The 24866-nt window shown below is 44.9% G+C and overlaps 2 protein-coding genes across 2 annotated transcripts in view; one reads left to right on the top strand and one right to left on the bottom strand.

Annotated features, from left to right (window-relative positions):
• LOC115312223 overlaps window positions 1-4549 on the bottom strand; it is a 29631-nt gene extending 25082 nt beyond the window's left edge. Inside the window, exons 1-2 of the mRNA XM_029971121.4 lie at window positions 4208-4549; window positions 1299-1432 (exon numbers count right to left, since the gene is read on the bottom strand). Of these exons, the coding sequence (XP_029826981.2) occupies window positions 1299-1432; window positions 4208-4439 (366 nt within the window). The 5' untranslated portion in view covers window positions 4440-4549. The remainder of the gene's footprint in view (window positions 1-1298; window positions 1433-4207) is intronic.
• Window positions 4550-6728: 2179 nt separating this feature from the next.
• Window positions 6729-24620, top strand: LOC121045970. The gene is made up of 4 exons (XM_042294557.1): window positions 6729-7042; window positions 10503-10559; window positions 11980-12054; window positions 22325-24620. The coding sequence occupies exons 1-4, from the start codon at window positions 6815-6817 to the stop codon at window positions 24479-24481; spliced, it is 2517 nt and encodes an 838-aa protein (XP_042150491.1). The 5' UTR covers window positions 6729-6814; the 3' UTR covers window positions 24482-24620.
• The last annotated feature ends 246 nt before the right edge of the window (window positions 24621-24866 follow it).

Raw genomic sequence — 24866 nt, 5'->3', positions numbered from 1 at the left:
AATCTACGGGCTCTAAGCATCCTAAAAATAAAATTATGCTCATGCAGTGCTTATTTCACTACTAAAAATGGGATCTAAGATCGGGTATGCCCCTTTGTGAGCGGAAATTTTCGCGCCAGCGGCATATAATTTAGCCAAGGCGACGACGGGGTGCCTTCCCGAGAGCAGATGCTTCGTCTGCTCTCGGAAACGCGGCTAGCGATTGGCTGACGAGTGCCTCTCATCACCCGCCATCACCTCGGCAGGATTATGCTCTGCCCTACTCCTGCAGAAAGTTCCACTCAGAAAGAGGCGCGCCCAATCTCAAATCAAATATTTAGAAGGGAAATAAGCGTTGCAAAAGTCCAAATATTTTTGGACTTCTAAGGTGCGTAAGAGATTGTAGAATGAGTTATCACCAAGAACAGGTGGCCTCAAAAACCTCTTTAGTGCACCTTTAACATGGTGTATTTACTTGAAACAGGCAGTTTACGGTTGTGTCCGAAAGCTTACTCGACCCAACTCCTGCTCATAGCATTTAAACACCTGCCCAAGTTCAGCGTCCATCTATCAGTGTTGTAACATGACAGGATCCGTGTAACTCGGACCCAAATGAGTATTTGAAACACAGTACAAGGCGAAGTGCTCCTTGAAACAATGGAATCAAGGAGAGTGAATCACTAGAATGCTTATAAGCTGTGTAAGTATAAGTGAAAGTATAAGCTCCAGCTGCACACTGTTTTATCCCACTGGCTTACAGCAATGACGGGCACTCTGACATCAGTACTCAAACTGTTCCAAACACAGCAAAGAAAATGGAGTTATCATGAAGCAATTATTTTGTTTTAATTGCTTGATGCACCACCACCACAAGCTATTTTGACAGATGAGCCAGCTTGACACTAATGCTGTCAGACTGGATTTGCAACATCATTCAGATGCAACTATACATAAGCATACTTTGTAGATTGTTTTCTAGATATAGGCCTACAATGGGTTCACGCGAGGACAGACAAGAGGGCAGACAAAACGTGTCATGACGTCAATCTGTTTCCTTTTTGTAATCCTGTTTCCCTTGACTTGGGATTGCTTTAATCATGATATGATCGTTCACCAGCTCGCCCACGCTTTACCACTCACTACGGTAAACATAGAGGCTGTTTCACCTAATATTGAAGAAAAGAAAGTTTAAAAAAATGATGTAAAGAACAGGCCAACAGCATTTTGAACAGAACGCAGAAAGAAAGTCAGGGACCAGAGAAGTGCTATAAACCTTTCCAGTATCAGATACAAAAAAATAAATAAAGATAGATGTTTACCTCGACAGTTTTTGATGTCCCCTTCAATGCCCCTCTCGACGCTCCTTTCGATGTTCCTTTTGACATTGCAGCATCCTCATCACTCGTGTCGAGCAACATCGACTCCAGCAGCTCCTCGAGATCTCTGCGCACCGCTAAGAAGGATAAACACATATTATGGGTTACTTCTGAAACAACCCTTACTCCTTCCTAGGAGGGGTGTACCATATTTATATTAATTGTCTACCGCATGCACCGGCCACTTCGATGTAGATAGACATATTCATCGTCTTGAAATGTGATTCCTGGAGTCAAATGCACTTGAGCCACCGGTGTGGCAAGCCTTCCATGAATCACCATAGCCACAATTTGGAAGTGTGCTGCACCCCCACGTGGAAAGCTAATTCCAGGTGATCAATGACTGCAAAATGACACCTTCACATTGCTTTCTGAATACGGAGGGCATTATCCTTATTAACCTGCTAGAACCGGCAACCACCATCAACATAGCCGGATATGTGGCTACTCTCAGGAGACTGTGTTGCGCCATTCAAAGGCAGTCAAGAAAAATGGGCGATCTTGAGCATGACACTGCCCAACCCCACACAACCAAGGAAACAATAGGGGCAATCACCACGTTGGTATTTTCATGTCTGCTACACCGACCGCACTTGCCCAACTTAGTCCCCACTAACTATCCTCTATCTGGTGCCATGAAAGAAAAACCACAAGAACTCCATTTCATGAATATTGACAAAATGGAAACAGCTGTCTAGGCATGAGGGCAAAACATTCCGAAAGGGTGGTTCTGGCATGGAATCGCAAGGCTGCCACATCGTTAAAATAAGCACATTTGTCTCTATGGAGGCTATGTCGAAAAAGTCAAAATGCCTACCGGCTGCTAAGTATGTGTGTTACCTGGAGAAAAAAAAATCCTAAATCAATCTGCCATGCACCTCATATACATGGCTTGCACGCGACATCACTCTGCAGTGCTGGTGATGTCGCCCGCCCAGCTGATCGTCTATCTGTGTGATGTCCTAGTGTCAGTATAAATAACCACCCTGGCAGGTGGTTATTCCTACTTATTTCCAACTTGAAGGTACAAGTTTCCACTGAAATAAGTTTCACCGACACATGTTTCGTCTACAAAAATATTTTCTTTCGCTATATGGATTGGACTGCATTATGTGATTCATTTAGCTTGCTGGAAGTTTAGAGGAATGCTGTCTGTAGGCCGCGACAACCTAGGCTTCCAAACCGTGCTGTACGTGATCACCCTTGCCGTCCGTCGGGGAATATAGTTACAATATCAAGGATCGAGCGTGCATCGCCAAGAGTTCAGCAAGCTAGGCTATGAAGTAGCCAGAAGGCCTAAATCTAGAGGCACACAGGCCAGCCCATGTACAGTGGCCCAAGTTTCTAATAATATCAAGCAAGCGTCGACAGCTGGGCCAGCCAGCACTGTGCTACGGAGGGGTGCGGCGATACGGGAGAGATTAGGCACGTGCTCACAAAGCTCTATCCAGTGACAGCGTCGTCTGCTAAGCTATTCTGTTTACCGCACACATCCCAGGTGCTCATCTGCTGGCAGAGAAAACCGCTTTTACGCAAAGATCTCAACACAGCTTGCTTATCACTCGCTTTTGTTTGTTTTTTTTTTCTTTTTCGGTCACACTAAATAGCAGCTGGCAGCAAATTCGAACACAAGACAACACAACCAGACCGCAGAGAGAAAATATTGTCATTGCGCCACTGTTTATGCCGCGCAAGACAAGTATCACACCAGCGCGCGCTCTTCAGACATTTGCTCTACGAACCGATAAAAGAAGCAGAGAGAAAGAGAGATCAAGAGAAGTGGGCATTGGATAATCAATGATGTCATGTCAATCAGCGCCCTGCACTCCTTTGCTACGGAAAAGGGGCTGTGCGCGGTCAACGGAATAGCCTAGCAGATGAGAAGATGACGCTCGCACCGGAAAGTGCTTTGTGCGCAGGCGCATAATCTCGCCCGTATCGCTACACCCCTCCGCGGCATGGCACTGGCCGGCCCGGCGATCGAAGTTCGCTTGATATTATTTAAAAAATTGGGCCGCTGTACATTGCTGAAGTCATTAGGCACTGCAGATAACGAAAAAATGCTGCCGGCAAAACGGACATGCGACTGTTTCAACAAAACGATTCGTCAATCAAACGTAGCAGTGTCGGTGAAACATTCTATGAACTGATTGCTACCAGGCTTGCACACATCACTCAGACTATATTTTCAACAAGTTCCTGCTGCTTGCTCTAAATAACACCTACAGTGCTAACAAAGCACTGCTGAAGTCAGGGTACTAACAACAATCATGGCAATGAAGCTGCATTCACACTGGCATTTGAATCGCAACCGCAAAGCTGATCTGCTTACTTAAGTCACCAAATGCACGTGAAATTGGACTGCACCATTAAGCTACCCCGTACGCAACCGCTTTAGGATCGCGATTCAACCACCAGTGTGAATGCAGCGCGAGTCAAGTACATGTTTTCGCGGAAGAAATATCCGTTGCAATGCACAGAGCACGCGCTAGCTCGCACTCCTAGCCTTCGTTGGTACTAATAAGTTACGTCCAAAGCGCTGCATTCCTAGGCAAGAGAGAGCGGGGGGTTACGGGGTTTCAGTGCTCCGCCCGCCGGATGTACCCGCCCACAGGCGTTCTTTGTAGTAGCCATGCCGTAGACATGCCAGGCATGTCTAGCTAACGGCTTGAGACTCTCATGCGCTACAGTGCAAGGAAAAAGAAAGGTCGTGAAACAAGTTACAACACGATTTGATGGCATCACTCAAACAGACGCGTAGTATATACAGATGTAGGCACCCTGGTGACACCCGATTCGAAGGAGGCGTTGTAATATCTGCCCTGGAAAGTTTACCCAAAATCAATACTTACGGCTCAACTTGACGAGTTGTGCGGCCAGCACTTGGCTCGTACCAGTCGCACGCTTGTTGTGGTCTTGATCGGGCCACACGACCTTAACCCAGTTATTTTTCTGAGTTGGCCCGCGGTACTCAGGCCAAGTCTTTGAGTTATGTTTGGTCACTGGGTCGAAGTTTTTGATATATGACACGGACTCGACAGCGAGGGATTCGTCCGTAAACCTGAACAAGGCAAATTTGTCCATACCGTTGCGGAAGTTCAAACAAAGCACGTGCGAACAGTAGCTCCTGAAACGCAATTAATTGGATTGGATTGGATTTGGCTACTGCACCACCCTCTGACAACTGGCTACAACGCTGCAACCCAAAACTGGCTAAAACCCGAGACCAAAACCTCTTTTATTTTTTTTTCGTTTTTTTTTCTTATGTTGGCTCGGATGGCTCGTAAAAATGGATTGCAATTAATGTGACGATATCGTTTCGCCGACATACGTTGCGTGGACAACCTTCCATCGAAACACGTTTCATCAAAACACGTTTATCGAAACACGTGTTATCACCACAACACCTTTTGTTGTCACTGACGGCACTGACGGTTCGTGAAAATTCGTCTTGTAAACCTCACACTCTTGCTACGTTACGTCGACAAAGTATTTAATTATGTAGATTGGATTTGGGTGACTATCTTCACTTCGCTCGCTGGAAGTGTATCGGAAATGCTGACGACATGAACTGTGTTCGGGCTGCTGCAGAAGCCCGATATCGCCTTGATCACTGTTGACACGGTTTAAACGCATTTGTTTGAACACACATACCGTAATTAACACGAGCTCGTTTCGATGAAAAGATTTGTTGACAAAACGATCTGTCGGTGAAACGTCGTACGACGAACTGAGTGACACCGATATAACTACCAGTTTTATTTTCGTAGCACGGGCGGCATAGATTGCTCCTGTAGGCTTGAACATCGCAATCACTTTGTAAAAAACATGCACGAGTTGCTCGTTGATAAGCAAACGACACTTCTAAGGATTAGGCTTGCTTTTGCGCTAAATCCGGTTGGGGAATGCCGTTCGTTAATAGTGTTCGAACAAAAAGTCATGGACTGGCGTCCATCCTGCGGCAAATCGTTCGCAAGGACGGCACGCCGGTTAACGCTAACATATGGGCATGATAGAGATACCACAACATTCGGATTCGCACTAACTTTATTAACGTGCCGACCACCAACGTGACCAACGCTGGTGCCAACTAACACGACAGAAGGTGCGAAGGCAGGCGAATTTTTCCACTGTAGAAACACCGCGATCAGCACCCAGATATGTTTATGGTGTGTGAAATATATTTCCAGGATAGATTTCGAATCTGGATTGATACATATTTACAACGTATGAAGCAATGAGGTGTCGATCAGGACGTACGCTCTTTTATGAAATGCGCACAGCAATGCTGATATGGGCTAGCTGTAGCAACCGGGAGGGGCTAGCTGAGGGGCTGTACCATGTGTATCACTTTTTCAGGGTTCTCGACACCATGTCTTCCAACGTTTTCTTACGTTACGTTACGATTACAAGTGCACCCCGATATTTGCTTCGTGCCGTCTCTTTGAACTGATTTCATTGCCATGAGGCATAAGCATGGATTTTGAATGTCATTGCAGTGACCCGTGGTGTTCTTTCTTTGTGTAAGTGAACTTTCGAGGTGTGTCTGTTCTTGTGCGCTGTGAAGTGTAAGCGTGTATCGACATATGCTCTCCGTAACGTAACGTAAAGTAGGAAAAGCTGCTGCGTGACACAAACCTTATGTGGTTTATCTGAGGAGCTTGTGAGACAAGATCATTAAATCCTGATTCACGCAGCAACTTATCTTATGGATATCTTGTAAACCCTGAGATGGGGAACGATAAAAAAACGGACGAACACAACAAAATGTGAACGTAAGCTACGTTACGGTAGCTTCCGTTCAGATACAACCGACTAGCCGCGAAATCCGGATGAAGCTTTAGGTGGCATGCGAAGCACGAATGCTGATGTGACTCGTGTTCGCAACGTACGAGAGCATTCCTGTGTGTAGCTCGGGGTTCAACTGTGGGTAGCCGACGGACGATATCAGGGGTAATAGAAAACGAGACCGACGGGTTAAGTTAGTTGCCGATCTGCCTGCTGCTTCCAATCTGCACGAGGGTGGGTAGTCCTAGGGCCACTCGATCTATATGGCACCTGGCTCAAGGTAGTCCCTACCCCACCTTTCTCTACCTTGACGATAGCTGGGGTGCCTGGGGCACAAGGCCTAAACACTCGCTTGCAAATCCTAGACCTTGTTCTAAATAAACCCCAAGAATAAAACCAAATTTTGCTGGCAAGACTAAACACTCTCATCAGGTGGCGCTAGCTACCACTACATTTTAGTGACACAGTCGTATTATGGATCTATCTATTGATCACGTCTACAACAACAACCCAGCTGCCCAGCTGCCACCGTCAGGTTGCATGAGCTTTTTTTTGCAGGTGTAGGCAGCGTGGCAGAAACGCTCCTGTTTGTTTAACGGTACCAGGTACAGGATACAGCTCCGTACTGCTGTACCCTGTCGCCGCCGTGGCGAAGGGAAGGACGCGCGGCCATGCCTTCAAGGTACAAACGACACCTCGAGCAGGATGTGCCCGTGCACGAAAGAACAGCAAATCGACAAAAACTGCACATGTCTGCTGCTGGGGCCTCCGCTGCTGGGGCCTCCACAGCCAGCGCCTTCCCTGTGGTTGAAGACTGTGATGTCGCCGACTCCTCGCAATATGACGAGGTTACGGAAGGCGATATTTCTACCGGCGACCTAGGGGTACACACCGGAGAGGTAAATAAATTTAGTTTATTTTGTTGCTGTAACTAACCTGCATTTAGACAGCTTGAATGCATGACTGTTTACACTGTAGAGGGGAATCGGTTTGCGAGTGGGCTAAGGGCGCATTCACACTGGAAGCGGATTCGCTTTCGCAAAGTGCTTGCGAACGCGGATCCGCTTCCAGTGTGAATGCGCCATAGGGGCTAGCGCACACCAGCTCGGAGCACGTGGAGCGAAAGCTCGCGCTGCAGAACTCAGAGATCCTGTGTTCAATCCCCACCCCTGCCCGTTTCGATCTGGATGAGCATCGTACCGGCGTGCGGTCGTGTACCACTTCTGCGTGGTGCACATTAAAGACCCCAGGCTAGCGGTTGTACTGCACTGGCTAAATTTCTCATCTACAGCAAGTGACTGGTCGCATTTTTGAGATGGCTGACGTACTATGCGCTGTCTAAATATCCCCACAACCTCAATTATTATCTACATTGTAGATGAGCAATTTAACCAGCCCAGTAAAACCACTAGCCTGGTGTCTTTAAAGGGCAGCTCCGTCGTAACTTTGAGAGGCGCCACTTTTTAACAACTTTTCACCACACATTTCTGGGGCACTCCTGAACATGCCAATGATATATCTCGTCAAAATATAAATTTTATTAGTAGAAAATTTAATTTATTTACGCGTACATGCCGAAATCACTGCCAGCTGCTCAAATGACGACGCTAAGCAAGAGCAGCTCAAGATAATTAACGCAATTAGCACAACTGGGGAGACAGGGAGGACAGAGGAAAATTGGGACTCCCACCCACGTGGCTCCGGCCCAAAGTCTCAACCCTGTCTCCAATGGGTCTGGTTTTGGAGTACCGACAAATAGGGAGTGTTTTATATTTATCTTTTTCTTTTGTTTTGCTCCCCTGAAGGCCATTCTGGTGGTTATTTTCATCGGCCCAGTGATAGTTGCAAAAATGTACAAGGTGTAACAAAAAAAAAATATTACAGTGTTTTTTTTTACCGCAAAATTAAACCGAATCGCCGAACGCTGATTCTCCGCCCAAAGGTAGCGCTAAAGGTCACAACCAGATGCCAAAGTTTCAGCCCGATCCGATACCTTAATCAAAAGTTATAAGTGATTTTCTGAAAATTTCAATGGGAAAATGGAGCCCATTTTCTCCCGTTTTCGGTTTCTGGTGCCATAGAGCCCCATGTATTCCAAAACTCTGTGGGCCGCCATTTTCCCATTTAAATTTTTAGAAAATCACCTATACTTTTGGTTAAGGTATCGGACCGGGCTGGAACTTTGGCATCTGGTTGTGACCTCTAGGGCTACCTTTGGGCTTAGAATGAGCGTTCAGCAGTGCCTAGTTTATTTTTGCGGTAAAAAAGAACTTGTAATTTTTTTTGTGACACAGAGGGAAAGAATTTGAGGGAGGGAGGTTATGAAGATTGTTTAGGCTAGGTGGCGCAAGCTACTGCTTGTTACAAAGGGTATACATCCGCTAACATCCATCCATCCAGGGGGCCGCCCCATGGTTGTGGAAAAGTGTAGCACGGCGCAGGGAAGTGCAGGGAAGTTACTTCCGGTGTGTGTTTCAAGATAGATGGCACTCCCGAATCGAATACGACGATGTAGACCGAGCGCACAGGTGCAGGAAGTGTAGGTATATCAAACGCAGCTTAATTTGTGTCATAGAATCGGCTATTGTTAATAATAGCAGGAAATGTCTCTCTCTTTGTGCACATTAGCAGAGCAGACGCTGGAGAGGAAGAATGGAAAGAAGGAAACCACCAATCTTGGCGAGGAGTGGTGCTTCCCTCCTCTTTACTCTCCTGCGATTCTTAAACTGCAGCAGACTATAACAGCTGCCTCAATCGGGGCTTCTGCCGCAAGTGTGTGCACATGAACTGCGCGTTCACGAAGCTGAAGCCGCGGCACGAACACAATGCAGCAGCTGTGTTCAATGTACCTACACCTCCTGCACCGGTGCATTCGGTCTACACCTATGTTTGATTTGCAAGTGCTGCCTATCTTGAAACACACTGGAAGTACACTTTCTTGCACTTCCTGCACTGCGCTACACTTTTCTGCACCGCTGCAGGTAGATCGAATGTACCTGTGTTCTGATATTGGGCGAGTCAAGCTCAAACTCCACATGTGTGAATGTTTATACATGTTAGCAGTTACGGTCCCTGGGCGCCGCCATCGTGTTAATTTGGCATGTGCTATGGCGTGACCATAATCTGATTACGACTCCCTAGCAAGGCGTCTCAATCGAATAATGGCCTAGCCCTTGTGCACCCCAAATGAGCAAGATGGCGGCTCCCAGAGTCCATATCTACAAACGTGTATACCATATGTGATGTCACAATAAAATGAAGTGCCAGTCAAGTAGCAAATTAGTTTCGGGTTTTTTTAATTTTGACGATTATAGATTATCTAACCAGTTTTTTAATGATTGAACAACTTCTCTCGGCTCAGTTTTCGGTGCTTTTTCAGAAAATGTGTTAAGTTAAAAATGCTCAAATTGATAGCGGAGGTTTTCTTTAACGTGCACCACACAAGTAGTAGTACACGAATGTGTGCCGGCACGATGCTCATCCAGATCGAAACACGTAAGGATAGGGATTGAAAATTTGTAAGTGTTGCACTTTGCGGCTTCTGCAGCAGCAAAAGAGCGATTGATTGGGTCACATACTGTGTGAGCGTGACAAGACATGCTGCACGAGACCACAACAGGCGAAGCACGAAAAGGACAACAGAGGGACCTCTGTTGTCCTTGTGATTTGATTTACGATCGGGACACGCTCTATTTTGCGCGGAAAGTTCCGCCCAGGAAGGAGCGTGTCAAAATTGTAGATACCATTTTTAGTAGGAAAAGGAGCATTGCATGAGCGTAATTTTTGAGTTTTTACGATGCTTAGAGCCTGTAGAATGACTTATCACCAGAGCAGTGAATCTCGATAACGTCTTTAGTGCACCTTTGAGTGTTGTTATTCTTTGACTATCAGAAATCCTTCTTTACACACTAAACAATCGACAACCGGTTTTTCCATTGAAATTTCAACTCGTTCTGTTGCGGTACGCAAAATGACGACCACCAGTGAAGAAAGATGCACTCAAAAGAAACAGATCTGCTACTGCAATTAATCCTCACTATCTTTCAGTTGTTGAGGAACAGTAACCAAAATATTGACCGACTATGGACTCGGCAACAGATGAAAAATTTCTCATTGTTCGATAATGCTCACCCAGCAAAACTATGTGGAATCACATCCAATAAGCAGTCGAGAATGCTCTCACTCTCTTCCTTCACCAAAATCTGATCCCAGGGGATATATGTTCTTGCAGTGTTGTTTACACTTACATGTTGTGTTAATTGTTTTTGTTACAATTACTAGGTTCATGGATGGAACCTTGCCATAGCTCACTGTGTGGCAGATAAGTCAGCTGATGTTAGTTTGATTTTTTAATTACAGAATGCCCACGGCACTGAACAAGAAATGCTGCTAGAAGAGCCTCAGGATTCATGCCAGGTACAAAAGCGGGAGTCATTGCAAAAATGCTCCACAAGCTGGGACTCTTCGACGTAACTGTATCGCGAAACAGCACTGGCCATATTCGCCCTTTTTTTGTTTGACTGCAAACTAATTAATGCCACCTTTTGAATAGCCCTTTCCAACTCCTGGCTGGCACTTTTGAAAGCATTTTTCCTCCCTTAAAAACATGAAAAAATTTGTACAGTGTAAGAAGTGACTCTTTCGGAAACAAAGCTTGCAGATTTAGCCTGGTAAACGAGAAAAAACAGTAGCTTCGCATTGCACCGGAAGCGTTTTTTGGCCTGTTTGTATACCAGAGCCACCACATTTCAACCTGCATGATATAGAGCAAATAGAGACCATTGTTTCCTGTAAGCCTAGATACAGAAGTAACGTTTTTAGTTTGAAACTCCCACCAATCTTTTGGGCATGAATAAGCTGTTGTAAGAACACTCCTCCATTAATTAGAACACATCGCTTCAGACCCAGAACTGCATGCATTTGTGAATTCAGTTATTGTTTGGGCCCTTATGAAACATGATGACGTGCAGTGACCTTATTGAAAACACATATAAAGAGATCCATGCGGATAGGTACGAGAAGGAAGCTATAGTCGATAACAGCTTAGCAGTTTACTAGAAGCTCTTCCCACAACTTTTAACTGCCAGCTAGCAGTTAACAAGAAGTTCTGCCCACAAACGTTAAATGCCAGCTTCAGGTCCCTGCATAGTCGAGAAAATAGTACATTGCCTGCTTCGCGACACTTCCTTCAGGCAGGATTGGAGCTCACTGCTGATTGAGCAGTTGCCAACGTTGCATGAAAGCAAAGGTGGTTCCGTGACATTGCACAACGCAGAAATCAGGGCCATAAGATCTTCCCCGAAAAGATATGGCCAATGGTAGGACATGACCCTTATTCCCACAACACCTCTATGCGTGGTGGGGCGAGGCAATTGTCACTTACCTTCCTTGCCACGGGACTGACTGTGACAAGACCTGGCAAAGTTGCCAATTTCACAGATGAATAAATATTCCTTTGAAGGTGTCATTTCATTAGGCAACTTTCATTTGTTAGGTTCAGAGCAAGGTACTTGGCGATGGTGGTGCACTTGAGCTTGCTCAGACAGATCTCATGCAGCACAACACTTTGATCGTGATGAGCACATCTCGAAAGAAAACTAACTGAGAAGCAGATGGCATCGGGGTGACAGGCCAACCCCTCAGCAAGCTAAGTTGCTAAGCCTAGTACGTCTAGCTACTTGCACGTTTGATGCATTTAAAACTTCGAAGGCCGCAACCACTGCCGCAACCACTGAACCTAAACACTCTTGCACAGAAACTGCAGCATACAAAAGAATGGCTTGTGCATTTTCTCAGGATAAATGTTGAACTGATATGTTTCCCTCTATCAAACCAGGCTGAAACAGGATGTCCCTTAGCACCAGCTGCAGATTTGGACAGATGCCCCACGGAAGAACAGACAGCTGCACAAGTAAGAGAGATATTCTGGTCTACTATACCGGAGTCCTTCAATGCTTCTCTGGTCACAAGAACTTCAGGCGAAGTTTGGTACAGGGACAGAAGCTGTCATTTATTCCACCCCGATGCCACTGTCGGGGTGGCGTCAGAGGCACCACCGTCGGGTGGGGGCATGGCACGCAACAAGCCACTGCCAATGCCTCCAGTTTGTGGGGGTGGTTGCGGCAGTACCAACGCACTAGTATACTTTTTCTACCCTTCACTTGCATAGTAATTTCCATATGACAATTCCTAAAACATGCCTGCCAGGCAGGCCTGTAGCCAGGGGTGAGGCTCATGGGGCCCGGCCCCCCCCCCCCAAAATCTTCCATTTTGCTGGGACCTCCTCTCCCCCCTCCCCCTCATACAGCATTTTGTCATGAGCGGACCCCCCTGAAACAAAATCCTGGCTACGTGCCTGCTTCCAGGCACATATCCAGGGGCCTTGTGCAACTTTTGACTGGGGTGGGGCAGGGTTCCTCTCAGAATTCAGCTGGAGACAGGGTCTCCTGCTAAGCAGCCAAGCCTGCCATTGGAGCAAGCACGCACATCCTGCACATTTAACTAGAGCTGTGTGAATAATGATTCGGATCAAATAGCACTGCGACATTCATAGCCTTCATGGTGTAAAGGGAAGCCGCGCATACCAGCTGTTTTTGCAGTGTTGAAGCTAGGCATGACATTGTGCTATTCAATTAATAATAATAATAATAATAATAATAATAATAACTTTATTTCCATCAAATGATGGGGGGCCCAAAGGAAAAAAGCTGCAGTAGGCAGCTTGACTGGTCCTCGGGCCCCTTACATTCGTCAGCAGCAAGCAGGCGGAAAAAAAAAATACAAAAAAGGCAAAGTATATAGTGAAACCGTTGCACATCTCCGGTTGACATTTCTACAAACCAAGGTTCACCCAAGTACAAAAAACATAGAATGATCACGTACAAAAATATAAGCGCAGGTCTTGGAAGGTTAAACTATCAAAGTCAATATCATCAATGCTAAAACTATTTAGTAAATGTGGAAGTGTGAAATTTAACATTTGATAGCCATAATTTGTTCGTTGCGTGACCATCCTCCATTTTTCTGCGTTGCGGGTGGAATAATGTGGGCAAGTTTCCCTTAACGACGCAAGTCTTTCCAGAAAACACAATCCCCTTTTCTTTTCACTTTTAAAACTTGTAGCGAGTCTGTACTGATATAATTTAAAAATGTTAATTATTTTACAAGTCTTAAATAAATCGGCAGAGTGAAAGTCATATGGCACATTACATATTCCTCTCAATATTTTTTTCTGGAGCAAAAACAGTTTTTCTATATTAGTCATTGTGGATGTGCCCCAAACTAGAAGACAATACGTTAAATGGGAATAAAATAGTGATTTATAGAGCAACAATTTAACGTTCGTTGGTAAAACAGATCGGTAGCGATTTACGATTCCAACTACCCGAGCAAGCTTTGGAACAATATAGTTTATATGATTATCCCAGCTCATTGTCTCACTAAAAAACACTCCGAGTGTTTTGAAACAACTAACGATTTCGATGGGAGACGAGTCAAAGCGGAGAACCTTCGATATAACCAGAGACTTATTTTTTGGTCGAAATATGACGGCTTTAGTCTTATTAATATTAATTTTCAGTGAGTTGCTATCCCCCCAGCCTTTTATATTTAATAGAGTAAAGTTCGCCATATCAATTAATTCGTCACAGGTTTCACCAGAAAAAAAATGGTTGTGTCATCAGCATAAATTAGAAATTTCGCCTTAGTATTTACGTTGATTATATCATTAATGTATAAATTAAAAAGAAATGGTCCCAATATGCTTCCTTGTGGAAAGCCTGACGTAATAGATCTTACAGTGGAAGAATGACCGTTTATGTTAACATATTGCTGACGATGTCGCAAGTACGATTTTAAAAGCTGTAGGGCATGTCCACGAATGCCATAAATTTCAAGCTTTTTGAATATTACTTCGTGACTAAGACAGTCAAAGGCTTTTGTGAAATCTAGGAACACTCCTAAAACTAATTTTTTACTTTCAAAATTTTCTAAAATAAATTCTTTTTGATTAAGTAAAGCTGTCTCTGTTGAACAGTTTTTTCTGAAACCAAATTGCGAGGAAGTTATGAGGTCACATTTATTCGAGAAATCTACTAAACGGTGATAGAGTAGCTTTTCCAAAACCTTCGAAAATACGGGCAATATAGAAATAGGTCTATAGTTGCCTAAGTCATTTTTATCACTTTTTTTATACAGTACAGACACCTTCGCTACTTGCATTCTTCTGGGAAACACACAAGACTCCAGAGAAAGATTAAAAATGTAAGTTAACACGGGAGCAATTAGGTCGGCAACATACTTAATTGGGCGAATTTGCATTCCATCAGCGTCGCAGCTGCCGCTATTTTTAAGTGCATAATCACATTAGTTATTTCTGAACTAGCAATTGACTCTAAAAATATAGATCTACAGTTTCTTTGACAAATATATTTACATGAGTCATTAGTGTCGGCAATACTAGATATATTTACAAAATATTCATTAAACACATTTGCCAAATCTTGGCCAGTTAAACTTACACCTTTGTACTGCAATGTTTCAATAAAGTTTGGAACAGGAAACCCCTTAACCATCGAACCAAGATGCTTCCATATTACGTCAGTGCGACCATTTGCCGACGAGAAAAGGGAAGAATAATAACATTTCTTGGCATTCCTTAGCTCCTTAGTTAAGCCGTTTCGATAAGACTTAAATTCCTTAAGAGCATCTGGGTTGCGTGTCTTAACGAACCGTTTGAATAGTATATCTTTCTTACGAATTTTTTTTTATCAAAGTGGGCGTTACCCACGGTTTACGAATCTTTTTTGATATTTTTACGGATTTATATGGAAAGTGAAGTTTATACAGCTTTAGAAATTGTTCTAAAAATAAGTTATAGGCATAATCAACCGTTTCTTGCGTAAGCACCGTATTCCAATCTACAGCTGCGATGTCTCGTCAGAAAGCATCGAGGCTATTTTTATCAATACTTTAGAAAATCGCAGGTTCGCATTTCGTTAGCTTTCGAGATATATTAAGCTCAACACACAAGAAAATGGGAAGATGGTCACTCAAGTCACAACTTATAACTCCACTGTTCAGTCGATCTGTATGAAAATTGGTTATAAACAAATCTAAAATGGTTTTAGACTGTAAGGTAACTCTTGTAGGATCGACTATCGTGTTGACACATCCATACATGTTAAGTACGTTCTCCATTTCCCTTTTAGAAACACTGTCAGAAGACATATCAATATTAAAATCACCCCCACAAATGACGTTATATTGACTTTCATTTGTGAACATCAAAAAAGACTCAAGAAATGCAAAAAAAGATGACATACTACCGTCCGGTGGGCGATAAAAAACCGCGAAAATATTTTGATTATTACGTAAGCACAATGCTTCCACATCTTTTGTGATAAGAGAATAATCACTTAGTAGTTCACATTCAATACCCTTTCTAATCAAGATTGCCAATCCTCCGCTTCGCTTTAAAGTACGATTTAAAACATGCGTATCATGGGATGGTAAACTAAAAATATCCGAGTCATTTTTATACCAGGTCTCGGTAAGCATTACGATATCAAAAAGAACACCGAACTGATCAAAAAGCGATTCAAGGTCTGTTTTTTTGTTAACTGCGGACTGCGCGTTTAAATGAAAACACTTTAAATGTGAACTACATTTTTTCTCGAGGAGAGCCGTTACTTCAACAGGAAGTAGTGGCTGAAAAGAAGTACTCTCTGTCATTGGAAAAGCCATTTTGAGTTTATTTGTGAAAAAATAATCTAAGCATCATCAAATATGCAACTACGACGGAATGTTTTGCAAATCTTCATCACTCCTGACCACAAAGGCATTGTCACCATCTCTGCGCCTAACAAAGATTTTACCATTTTTGTGCCACACATACAAGAAACCTTTTCCTTTTGCCCAGTCCTTAGCCTTGACAAGCAGTTCTCGATTTTGTTTTGTCAGGTTCTCGTTGATGTACACTTTCTTTCCACTTGCTCTTAGCCTTTTTTTACGGTCCAACCACGCGTCCCATGTTGTCTGAGAGGCAAACCTGACAATAATACCTGGAATCTTGTCGGGCTTTGACGGCAGTCGGTGGATTGCTGTGATGTCAGTTCCAGTCAGCTCGGGTATTTCTAGCGCTGGCGCGACCTCATTCACTTTGCTCATTAGATCTTCGTCTTTAGTTTTTGGAATACCGTGGAATTCCAAATTAAGCTTCCGACTTCTCCATTCAAGGTCATGGAGCTCCAACTTTAACTGGCTGAGTTCCCTCGTTTCGTCTCGCTTCTCGATTTCTTCAACTCTAGATTTGAGAATTTTAATTTCTTTCTTATGTTCCGTGACGGTTTTCAGAATCTCATCGTATTGTGCCGACATCATGTTGACCGACGCTTCAATGTTTCACTCTGTTTCCTTCAGATCTAGTAGGTTATCTAGTTTTGAGTTCATGGACGCCAACATTGTCCATATGGCGTCATCGGGTGTTTGCTTATTGGACGCACCGCCTTTCAGTTTCGAAGCTCGGCAGGTGGGGCACTTCCAAGCTTTGCGATATGACTCGCCTTTTGTTCTCAGTGTCGCTTCAGAGATTCCCGAACAACTTCCGGGGTGATACGAATATCCGCAATCATTACATGAAATCGATTGCTCATCGGAGATCTCTTCTTGACATTTAAAACATATCAGCTCAGTCATTTAAAAAAAAAAGTGACAATTGCCTAAAAACCGGCACGACACCACAGGCAGCAGCAGCGACAGAGCAAAATAATGTCATAAGCAAAGTAAGCAACGACAACCAACCTGTAAGGGCATACAGGAACAGAATTAATCCGTGTACTCACACACCTAGTACATTTGACACTCTGAAGGCAGTGTGACAGCTGAACCTCTAACTTTCTCGCACAGACACTTCTGTTACACAATATCGTGGCATTTGCTTCTTGTTTTCACAACAAAAGTACTGAAATGGTAAGCTTTTCCTTCATCAAACTAGGCCGAACCAGACTGTTCTCCGGTACCTGGTGCAGATATGGACGGGAGCCCCATTGAAGAGGTGCCAGCAGCACAAGTAAGATTATGATATATGCAACCACTATGTAACACTGAGAAAGCCAAAACAAGCTTACAGACCAGGGGTGGCCATGCTGACCTGTCCTAGAAGCCGCAAACAAAACCACAACACTTCAAAGAGCCAGCTAGAAGAGGAAAGGCAGGAAAGCGGGGCGGGGGGATGGATGGATGGGAGGGAGGAAGGAAAGGGGGGGGGGTAATTTTGTCCTGAGCAATAAATTAAACTTGAACCACTTTATATCTGTCCGAGTCAAATGCAGTCCAACTGTAAGGTACCAATACCAAACCGCAACCTGTATTTCAGTTTAAAACGCATTCCATTTCTAGTTTTGGGGAAGTGCTCGTGTGACCGGGAGAGAGGCAGGGTGGCAGGGGTTAGGTTTACTAGGGAGCCACGAGCTGCACTTTGAAACACAAAGAGCCCCAGCTTGGCCACCCCTGATGTAGACAATGACAGACATGTACGGGTTGTAAGTCTCTACAGTCAGAACCAAACTTAACTGGACCGTGGCGCAGTGCATGCTTTCTGAGGGCCGCTAGCCTGGCCGGGGTTGTCACGGCCACTTAATGATGTGGCGACAGGCCCATCTTAGTGCACGGGAGGAGCGTGGTAATTCCCGAGGTGGGGTGTCATGTCAGATAGCACCCACACCAAAAAGGAAAGAAAAGAATGCTGCTGTCTTTTTTTTCTTTTTGCATGCATGTCACGTTCTGCTTTAAAATAAAAAGAGGTTAAAATAAAGATTCATTTTGGATGGGTCGGCGAATCAAGATATTTAGTCTCATTCGCACAGGATTCTTCTTTCGGGAAGGGAAAGTAGTCATGAATACACTCAAGATATAGGTTGAAAATGCCGTATTAAGTAATGCAATGATCGGAACAGTTCTGTATTTCATTTTTGAAAACGAGTGGATTTAATGCAGAATGCAGCATAAGGACAGGTCAAAAACATAGAAAAAGAAATGTTTCTGCAGAATCTTGTCTAAAGAGCTACCATGTTCCCCCCACGCGCTGCGATGAACTTGCCGTCACGTGACCAATCAGTTGTACCGATTGTCGCTAAACTAGCGCCCATCGGGAAAACAAATGGGCGGCGGCACGCTCCAGTTAAGTTTGCTTTTGACTATACATGTCTGTCTATCTATGGAAACAGGTTTGTTTCATGGCGCTCGTTTGCCAGTTCAGGGAAGAAATGAGAAGAAAATGCACTTCTTTTTGTCCCTGTACCAAACTTCAGGCGAAGTTTGGTACAGGGACAGAAGCTTTCATTTATTCCACCCCGATGCCACTGTCGGGGTGGCGTCAGAGGCACCACCGTCGGGTGGGGGCATGGCACGCAACAAGCCACTGCCAATGCCTCCAGTTTGTGGGGGTGGTTGCGGCAGTACCAACGCACTAGTATACTTTTTCTACCCTTCACTTGCATAGTAATTTCCATATGACAATTCCTAAAACATGCCTTCCAGGCAGGCCTGTAGCCAGGGGTGACGCCCATGGGGCCCGGCCCCCCCCCCCCCAAAATCTTCCATTTTGCTGGGACCTCCTCTCCCCCCTCCCCCTCATACAGCATTTTGTCATGAGCGGACCCCCCCGAAACAAAATCCTGGCTACGTGCCTGCTTCCAGGCACATATCCAGGGGCCTTGTGCAACTTTTGACTGGGGTGGGGCAGGGTTCCTCTCAGAATTCAGCTGGAGACAGGGTCTCCTGCTAAGCAGCCAAGCCTGCCATTGGAGCAAGCACGCACATCCTGCACATTTAACTAGAGCTGTGTGAATAATGATTCGGATCAAATAGCACTGCGACATTCACAGCCTTCATGGTGTAAAGGGAAGCCGCGCATACCAGCAGTTTTTGCAGTGTTGAAGCTAGGCATGACATTGTGCTATTCAATTCAAAGCAGTATTCACACACCTAGTACATTTTACACTCTGAAGGCAGTGTGACAGCTGAACCTCTAACTTTCTCGCACAGACACTTCTGTTACACAATATCGTGGCATTTGCTTCTTGTTTTCACAACAAAAGTACTGAAATGGTAAGCTTTTCCTTCATCAAACTAGGCCGAACCAGACTGTTCTCCGGTACCTGGTGCAGATATGGACGGGAGCCCCATGGAAGAGGTGCCAGCAGCACAAGTAAGATTATGATATATGCAACCACTATGTAACGCTGAGAAAGCCAAAACAAGCTTACAGACCAGGGGTGGCCATGCTGACCTGTCCTAGAAGCCGCAAACAAAACCACAACACTTCAAAGAGCCAGCTAGAAGAGGAAAGGCAGGAAAGCGGGGCGGGGGGATGGATGGATGGGAGGGAGGAAGGAAAGGGGGGGGGGTAATTTTGTCCTGAGCAATAAATTAAACTTGAACCACTTTATATCTGTCCGAGTCAAATGCAGTCCAACTGTAAGGTACCAATACCAAACCGCAACCTGTATTTCAGTTTAAAACGCATTCCATTTCTAGTTTTGGGGAAGTGCTCGTGTGACCGGGAGAGAGGCAGGGTGGCAGGGGTTAGGTTTACTAGGGAGCCACGAGCTGCACTTTGAAACACAAAGAGCCGCAGCTTGGCCACCCCTGATGTAGACAATGACAGACATGTACGGGTTGTAAGCCTCTACAGTCAGAACCAAACTTAACTGGACCGTGGCGCAATGCATGCTTTCTGAGGGCCGCTAGCCTGGCCGGGGTTGTCACGGCCACTTAATGATGTGGCGACAGGCCCATCTTAGTGCACGGGAGGAGCGTGGTAAATCCCGAGGTGGGGTGTCATGTCAGATAGCACCCACACCAAAAAGGAAAGAAAAGAATGCTGCTGTCTTTTTTTTTCTTTTTGCATGCATGTCACGTTCTGCTTTAAAATAAAAAGAGGTTAAAATGAAGATTCATTTTGGATGGGTCGGCGAATCAAGATATTTAGTCTCATTCGCACAGGATTCTTCTTTCGGGAAGGGAAAGTAGTCATGAATACACTCAAGATGTAGGTTGAAAATGCCGTATTAAGTAATGCAATGATCAGAACAGTTCTGTATTTCATTTTTGAAAACGAGTGGATTTAATGCAGAATGCAGCATAAGGACAGGTCAAAAACATAGAAAAAGAAATGTTTCTGCAGAATCTTGTCTAAAGAGCTACCATGTTCCCCCCACGCGCTGCGATGAACTTGCCATCACGTGACCAATCAGTTGTACCGATTGTCGCTAAACTAGCGCCCATCGGGAAAACAAATGGGCGGCGGCACGCTCCAGTTAAGTTTGCTTTTGACTATACATGTCTGTCTATCTATGGAAACAGGTTTGTTTCATGGCGCTCGTTTGCCAGTTCAGGGAAGAAATGAGAAGAAAATGCACTTCTTTTTGTATGATCTTTTTCTTCTTTTAAAAAGCAGCTTTTGCCAATACGCTTAATAGTATTCCAATGGATGTGGTCACATTATGGCCTGCTTTAACTAATTTTGAAAAACGATAGAATGATGTACTATTGTGGTCAGCAATATTTACCCATTGACTCTGTTTTATTACATCAGGAAGAAGTAAGTTCTTCACCTCTGGCAAGTGAGGCAGACACCAGCCCTTTGGATGAGATTGGAGATGAAGAAGTGAGTATCATTGATTGCTTGCTAAAGGTACTCAAGGTTTTACTGATATAGAACCTATAGGTGCCTGCCTTACAAAAAATAAAATCTGCTGCTTGACAACAGACTTCTCACTGCTGCTTATGTTGTAATTTCCACTGTCATAACGATAAAATAGAGCTTTGAATATTTGATAAGCCGGGTGAGGGGCATCTTTATTAGCACAAGATCCATAAAGCTCGTATGACCACAGAAATATCAAGAATGCCTTTGTTCCACATTTTTCTGCATTGGTTCTCTCATTTCAGCTTAACTTCTTTTCAGTAAATAGGGGACTGCATAGCAAAAAATAATATAGTAGTATCTAGACTATAATGTAGTGCTTCACAGGAAAAAGATCCTTTTCTTTTTGTGTCGGGGGCCATTTAGCTGTGGCTTGGATGTTTAGTATATGTTTAGATTCGCATTGACTATTGTTTGTTTTATTTTCAATTAATTATTGAGATCCACTATTTGACACCATTTGAGGCTGTGTCATGAAATTCAGTATTTTTGTGTGTAAACCAGAATTCAGTATGTAATAATTAATTACTGTAAAACCTTTAAGGTGCACTAAAGGCTTTTCTGAGATTGTCTGTTCTTGGTGATAACTCGTTCTACAGGCTCTAAGCATCCTAAAAATCCAAACATTACGCTCATGCGACGCTTCTTTTCCTACTAAAAATGTGATTTACGATTGGAACCCGCCCTTTCCTGAGCGGAACTTCCCGCTCATGAAAGGCTGGGCATAATCCAGCTGATTCGGCAGCGGGGTGGCGACAGTGCTCGTCAGTCAACCGTAAGCCGCCGTTTTTATAGCAGACGACGCAGAAAATTTTGCAAAATTTAAGAGCATGCGAAACTAGCTTCATAGAATAGCCTCCAATCTTGGTCTCTAGAATTCACAACATTTAGTTGCTGCAAATGCATCTCCTGTGCCCAATACGCAAAAACGTTAAGCTGCAAAGATAAAGGGTTTTACATTATTTGGTATAATTCCTGCTGTATATTGTAGGTCGCGATCTTGGTAACTTATGGGCATTCACTACAAGTAAGGAGTGAGCAATACTTCTATAGATATCCCTGAAAGCCTGTAAGCCTATAAATACAATTTAGGAAATGATAACTTCGGTAATACAGTAAGCCTACTTTGCGGTCCGGTCCGGAGTAATGTGTTTGGTCACCGTCCTGTCAATGTTGACTGCCTGTCGTCATGTGTCCCATGTTACTAGTTTAACCCAGGAATCCAACACCAACCGAACGTGCATGTCGGGCATGTAGCCAAGATTTTGTTTCGGTAAGGGGGGCCCACCCATGACAAAATGCTGTATGAGGGGAAGGGGGGAGAGGAGGTCCCAGAAAAATGGAAAATTACGAGGGGGGGGGGGGCTGGGTCTCCCCCCCCCTGGCTATGTGTCTGGTGCATATTCATACATATTTGACCTTTGCCACGAGGATTTTTTGTATTGAGTATGTGCAAATTGTTTGAATGTTTCAGGACCCAGATTCTGATGGAGGCCCAACCGCAAGTCTCCCTTTTGCTGATGAAAGAACGGAGATTGCTGCCCTCTTGATGGCGTATGTGATGCGACACAAAGTTAGTGACCAGGGTATTACGGATTTGTTAGATATGCAAAACGTAATCACCCCGGGCAAAGCACCACGCTCCAAGTACCTTTTGAAGGCTTTGGGTGCCGACGTGCCTGGTGCGGAGAGGCACTTCTACTGCCTCGATTGCCTGGGGTATGTGGGGCAGGCAACTGATGAGAGTCAAGCTCGATGCGAAAACTGTGACCGGGATATTGATCTGGTCTCCTGCCCCCTTTTTCTTGTCATGCCTTTGAAGGAGCAGATTGAACGGATCCTTGCACAGCCTAACCTCAAGTGGCTTCCACAAAACAGCAGAGGGGACACCATTAGGGATGTGGCGGATGGCATTGAACATGCCAGACTGTCAGCTGATTTTTCAAGTCACGACATTTCCCTGCTCTGGAACACGGACGGGATCAGAGTGTTTGAAAAATCTAGCTTCGACATCTGGCCAGTTCAATGCGAAATCCTCCAGTTGGACCCTGCAGTGCGGAAGCAGAACATGTTGATGCCTGCACTGTGGTTTGGGTTTTCCAAACCCAACATGACTACTCTCCTGACTCCTATCACTAAAGAGCTGCAGGATCTTTCTGGAGGATTTTCTTGTTTGAAACAAGGAAAGAAGGTCGATGTAAGAGTTTTTGCAGCTGCATGCTCCGTGGATGCTGTAGCTCGCTGTGCAGTGCGAAACTGCAAACAGTTTAACGGTTTCTATGGGTGTGGGTGGTGTTACCATCCAGGAGGCTGTTCCTATCAATACCTAGATCCACCTCCAGAGCGTAGAACAGCTCGGAAGCATCTGGAAGAGGCAACAGAGGGCACTACTGCGATACCTGTGAGCGGGGTGAAGGGCCCCTGCCTTGCGATGACCCTTCCTCGATTTGACGTGGTAGATGGTTTTATCCCAGACTACCAGCACTGTGCTTGCCTTAGCGTCATGCGACAGTTGCTTAAGCTGTGGCTTGAAAGCGAGTACCATGACTGTCCCTGGTACATTGGAAGAAAGGTGTCGCTGCTAAACAGCTTCCTGCTAGCAGTCTCTCCTCCGACTGAGATTACACGCACCCCGAGGAAGTTTGAGGACAGAGCCCATTGGAAGGCATCAGAGTTGCGAGCCCTTTTACTTTTTTATGGTTACGTTGTGCTGAAGCCCTTCTTGCCACGGCAGTTTTTTAAGCACTTCACACTTCTCTCCTACGGCGTGTACCTGCTCCTCAAAGACGAAATCACGGAGCGAGATTTTCGTGAGGCACGGGCTCTGCTGGAGAAGTTTGTGTTGCAGATGAGAGCGTTGTACGGCACGACAAACGTGTCGTACAACGTTCACCAGCTGCTTCACTTAACGGACTCTGTGGAAGCCTGGGGCCCGCTGTGGGCGACCTCTTGTTTTCCCTTTGAGGGGCGGAACGCTGTTCTGCTTAACTACTTTTCTGGGACGCAGTGGGTTGGTGAGCAGATTGCCCGAACATTTGTTTTGTGGCAGCAGCTTTCTCTTTGGGCAGACAGAATTGAGGTACCAGAAGGAAGGGCATTCTTTGAGAGGATGGTCGGTCGGGAGACCATAGGTAGGACTGGGGTGAGGCTCCCTGGGGATGTAGTTGTGTACCGGCGACTGAGTTTCTCCGGCACCGACATAAGGCTTGAAGTGGTGTTAGAGAACCACCTGGGGTTTCTGCCACTACACATCACATACTACAAACGGTTTCAGTGTAATGGCATTCTTTGGCATACGGAATCATACAGCATGCCGAAGAGAGTCAACTGTGTTGCTCAACTGCAGGATGCTTCAGTTGGCATCGTTCAAGCGCTTGCCGTGTTTGACGGGAGCCCTACACAACTGCATCCCCAATACTTGGTGCTCATTGAAAAACTTCAGCTGGTGAGGAATGTTCCCTTCATGGACACCCAGCTCGGGATTTCCTTTGCAGCAGTACGAGAGGGGACACGAACAGGCATTGTGACAGCGTGCAGTCCCAATGCTCTAAAGAGAAAGTGTGTTATCATGGAGCGTACTGCTGCAAGCTTTTTTGTTGTTGCTCTCCCTAACCAAGTGGAGCGCGATTAAGGATGGCAACAACTGAATTCCCACGGATAGCACAAGCTTTTCATGAATAAAACCGGTGTCTACTATCCCAATAATCGCCACTTACGGCTGCTACCAGGATATATGGAAGCGGTCTAGCAAATCACAATCGTCGGTAACATTCGGGGTTGAAAAAGGCTCGAGGTACACCTAAGCACTTGTTATGAGTTGTGAATGCGAAAGCATGAATGTCATTCTTGCGCACATTCTCATGAATGCCACAGATATGCATTTGATTTGACGACGTAGCCCTGATTAGCGCCAATTTCTGGTCTATAACAAAAGTAGACACCGAAGAAAACAGAATTTAGGAGAAAAATCAACACCGAAAACACTCCCAAATTTGAGGGAAATTATACACCGAAAA

This window comes from Ixodes scapularis, unplaced genomic scaffold (assembly GCF_016920785.2).
Source record: "Ixodes scapularis isolate PalLabHiFi unplaced genomic scaffold, ASM1692078v2 PGA_scaffold6__148_contigs__length_123643588, whole genome shotgun sequence".
In the NCBI taxonomy this organism is placed as follows: Eukaryota; Metazoa; Arthropoda; class Arachnida; order Ixodida; family Ixodidae; genus Ixodes; species Ixodes scapularis.
The sequence above is the reverse complement of the archived record's forward strand: the minus strand, read 5'-3'. Positions and strand labels throughout refer to the sequence as shown.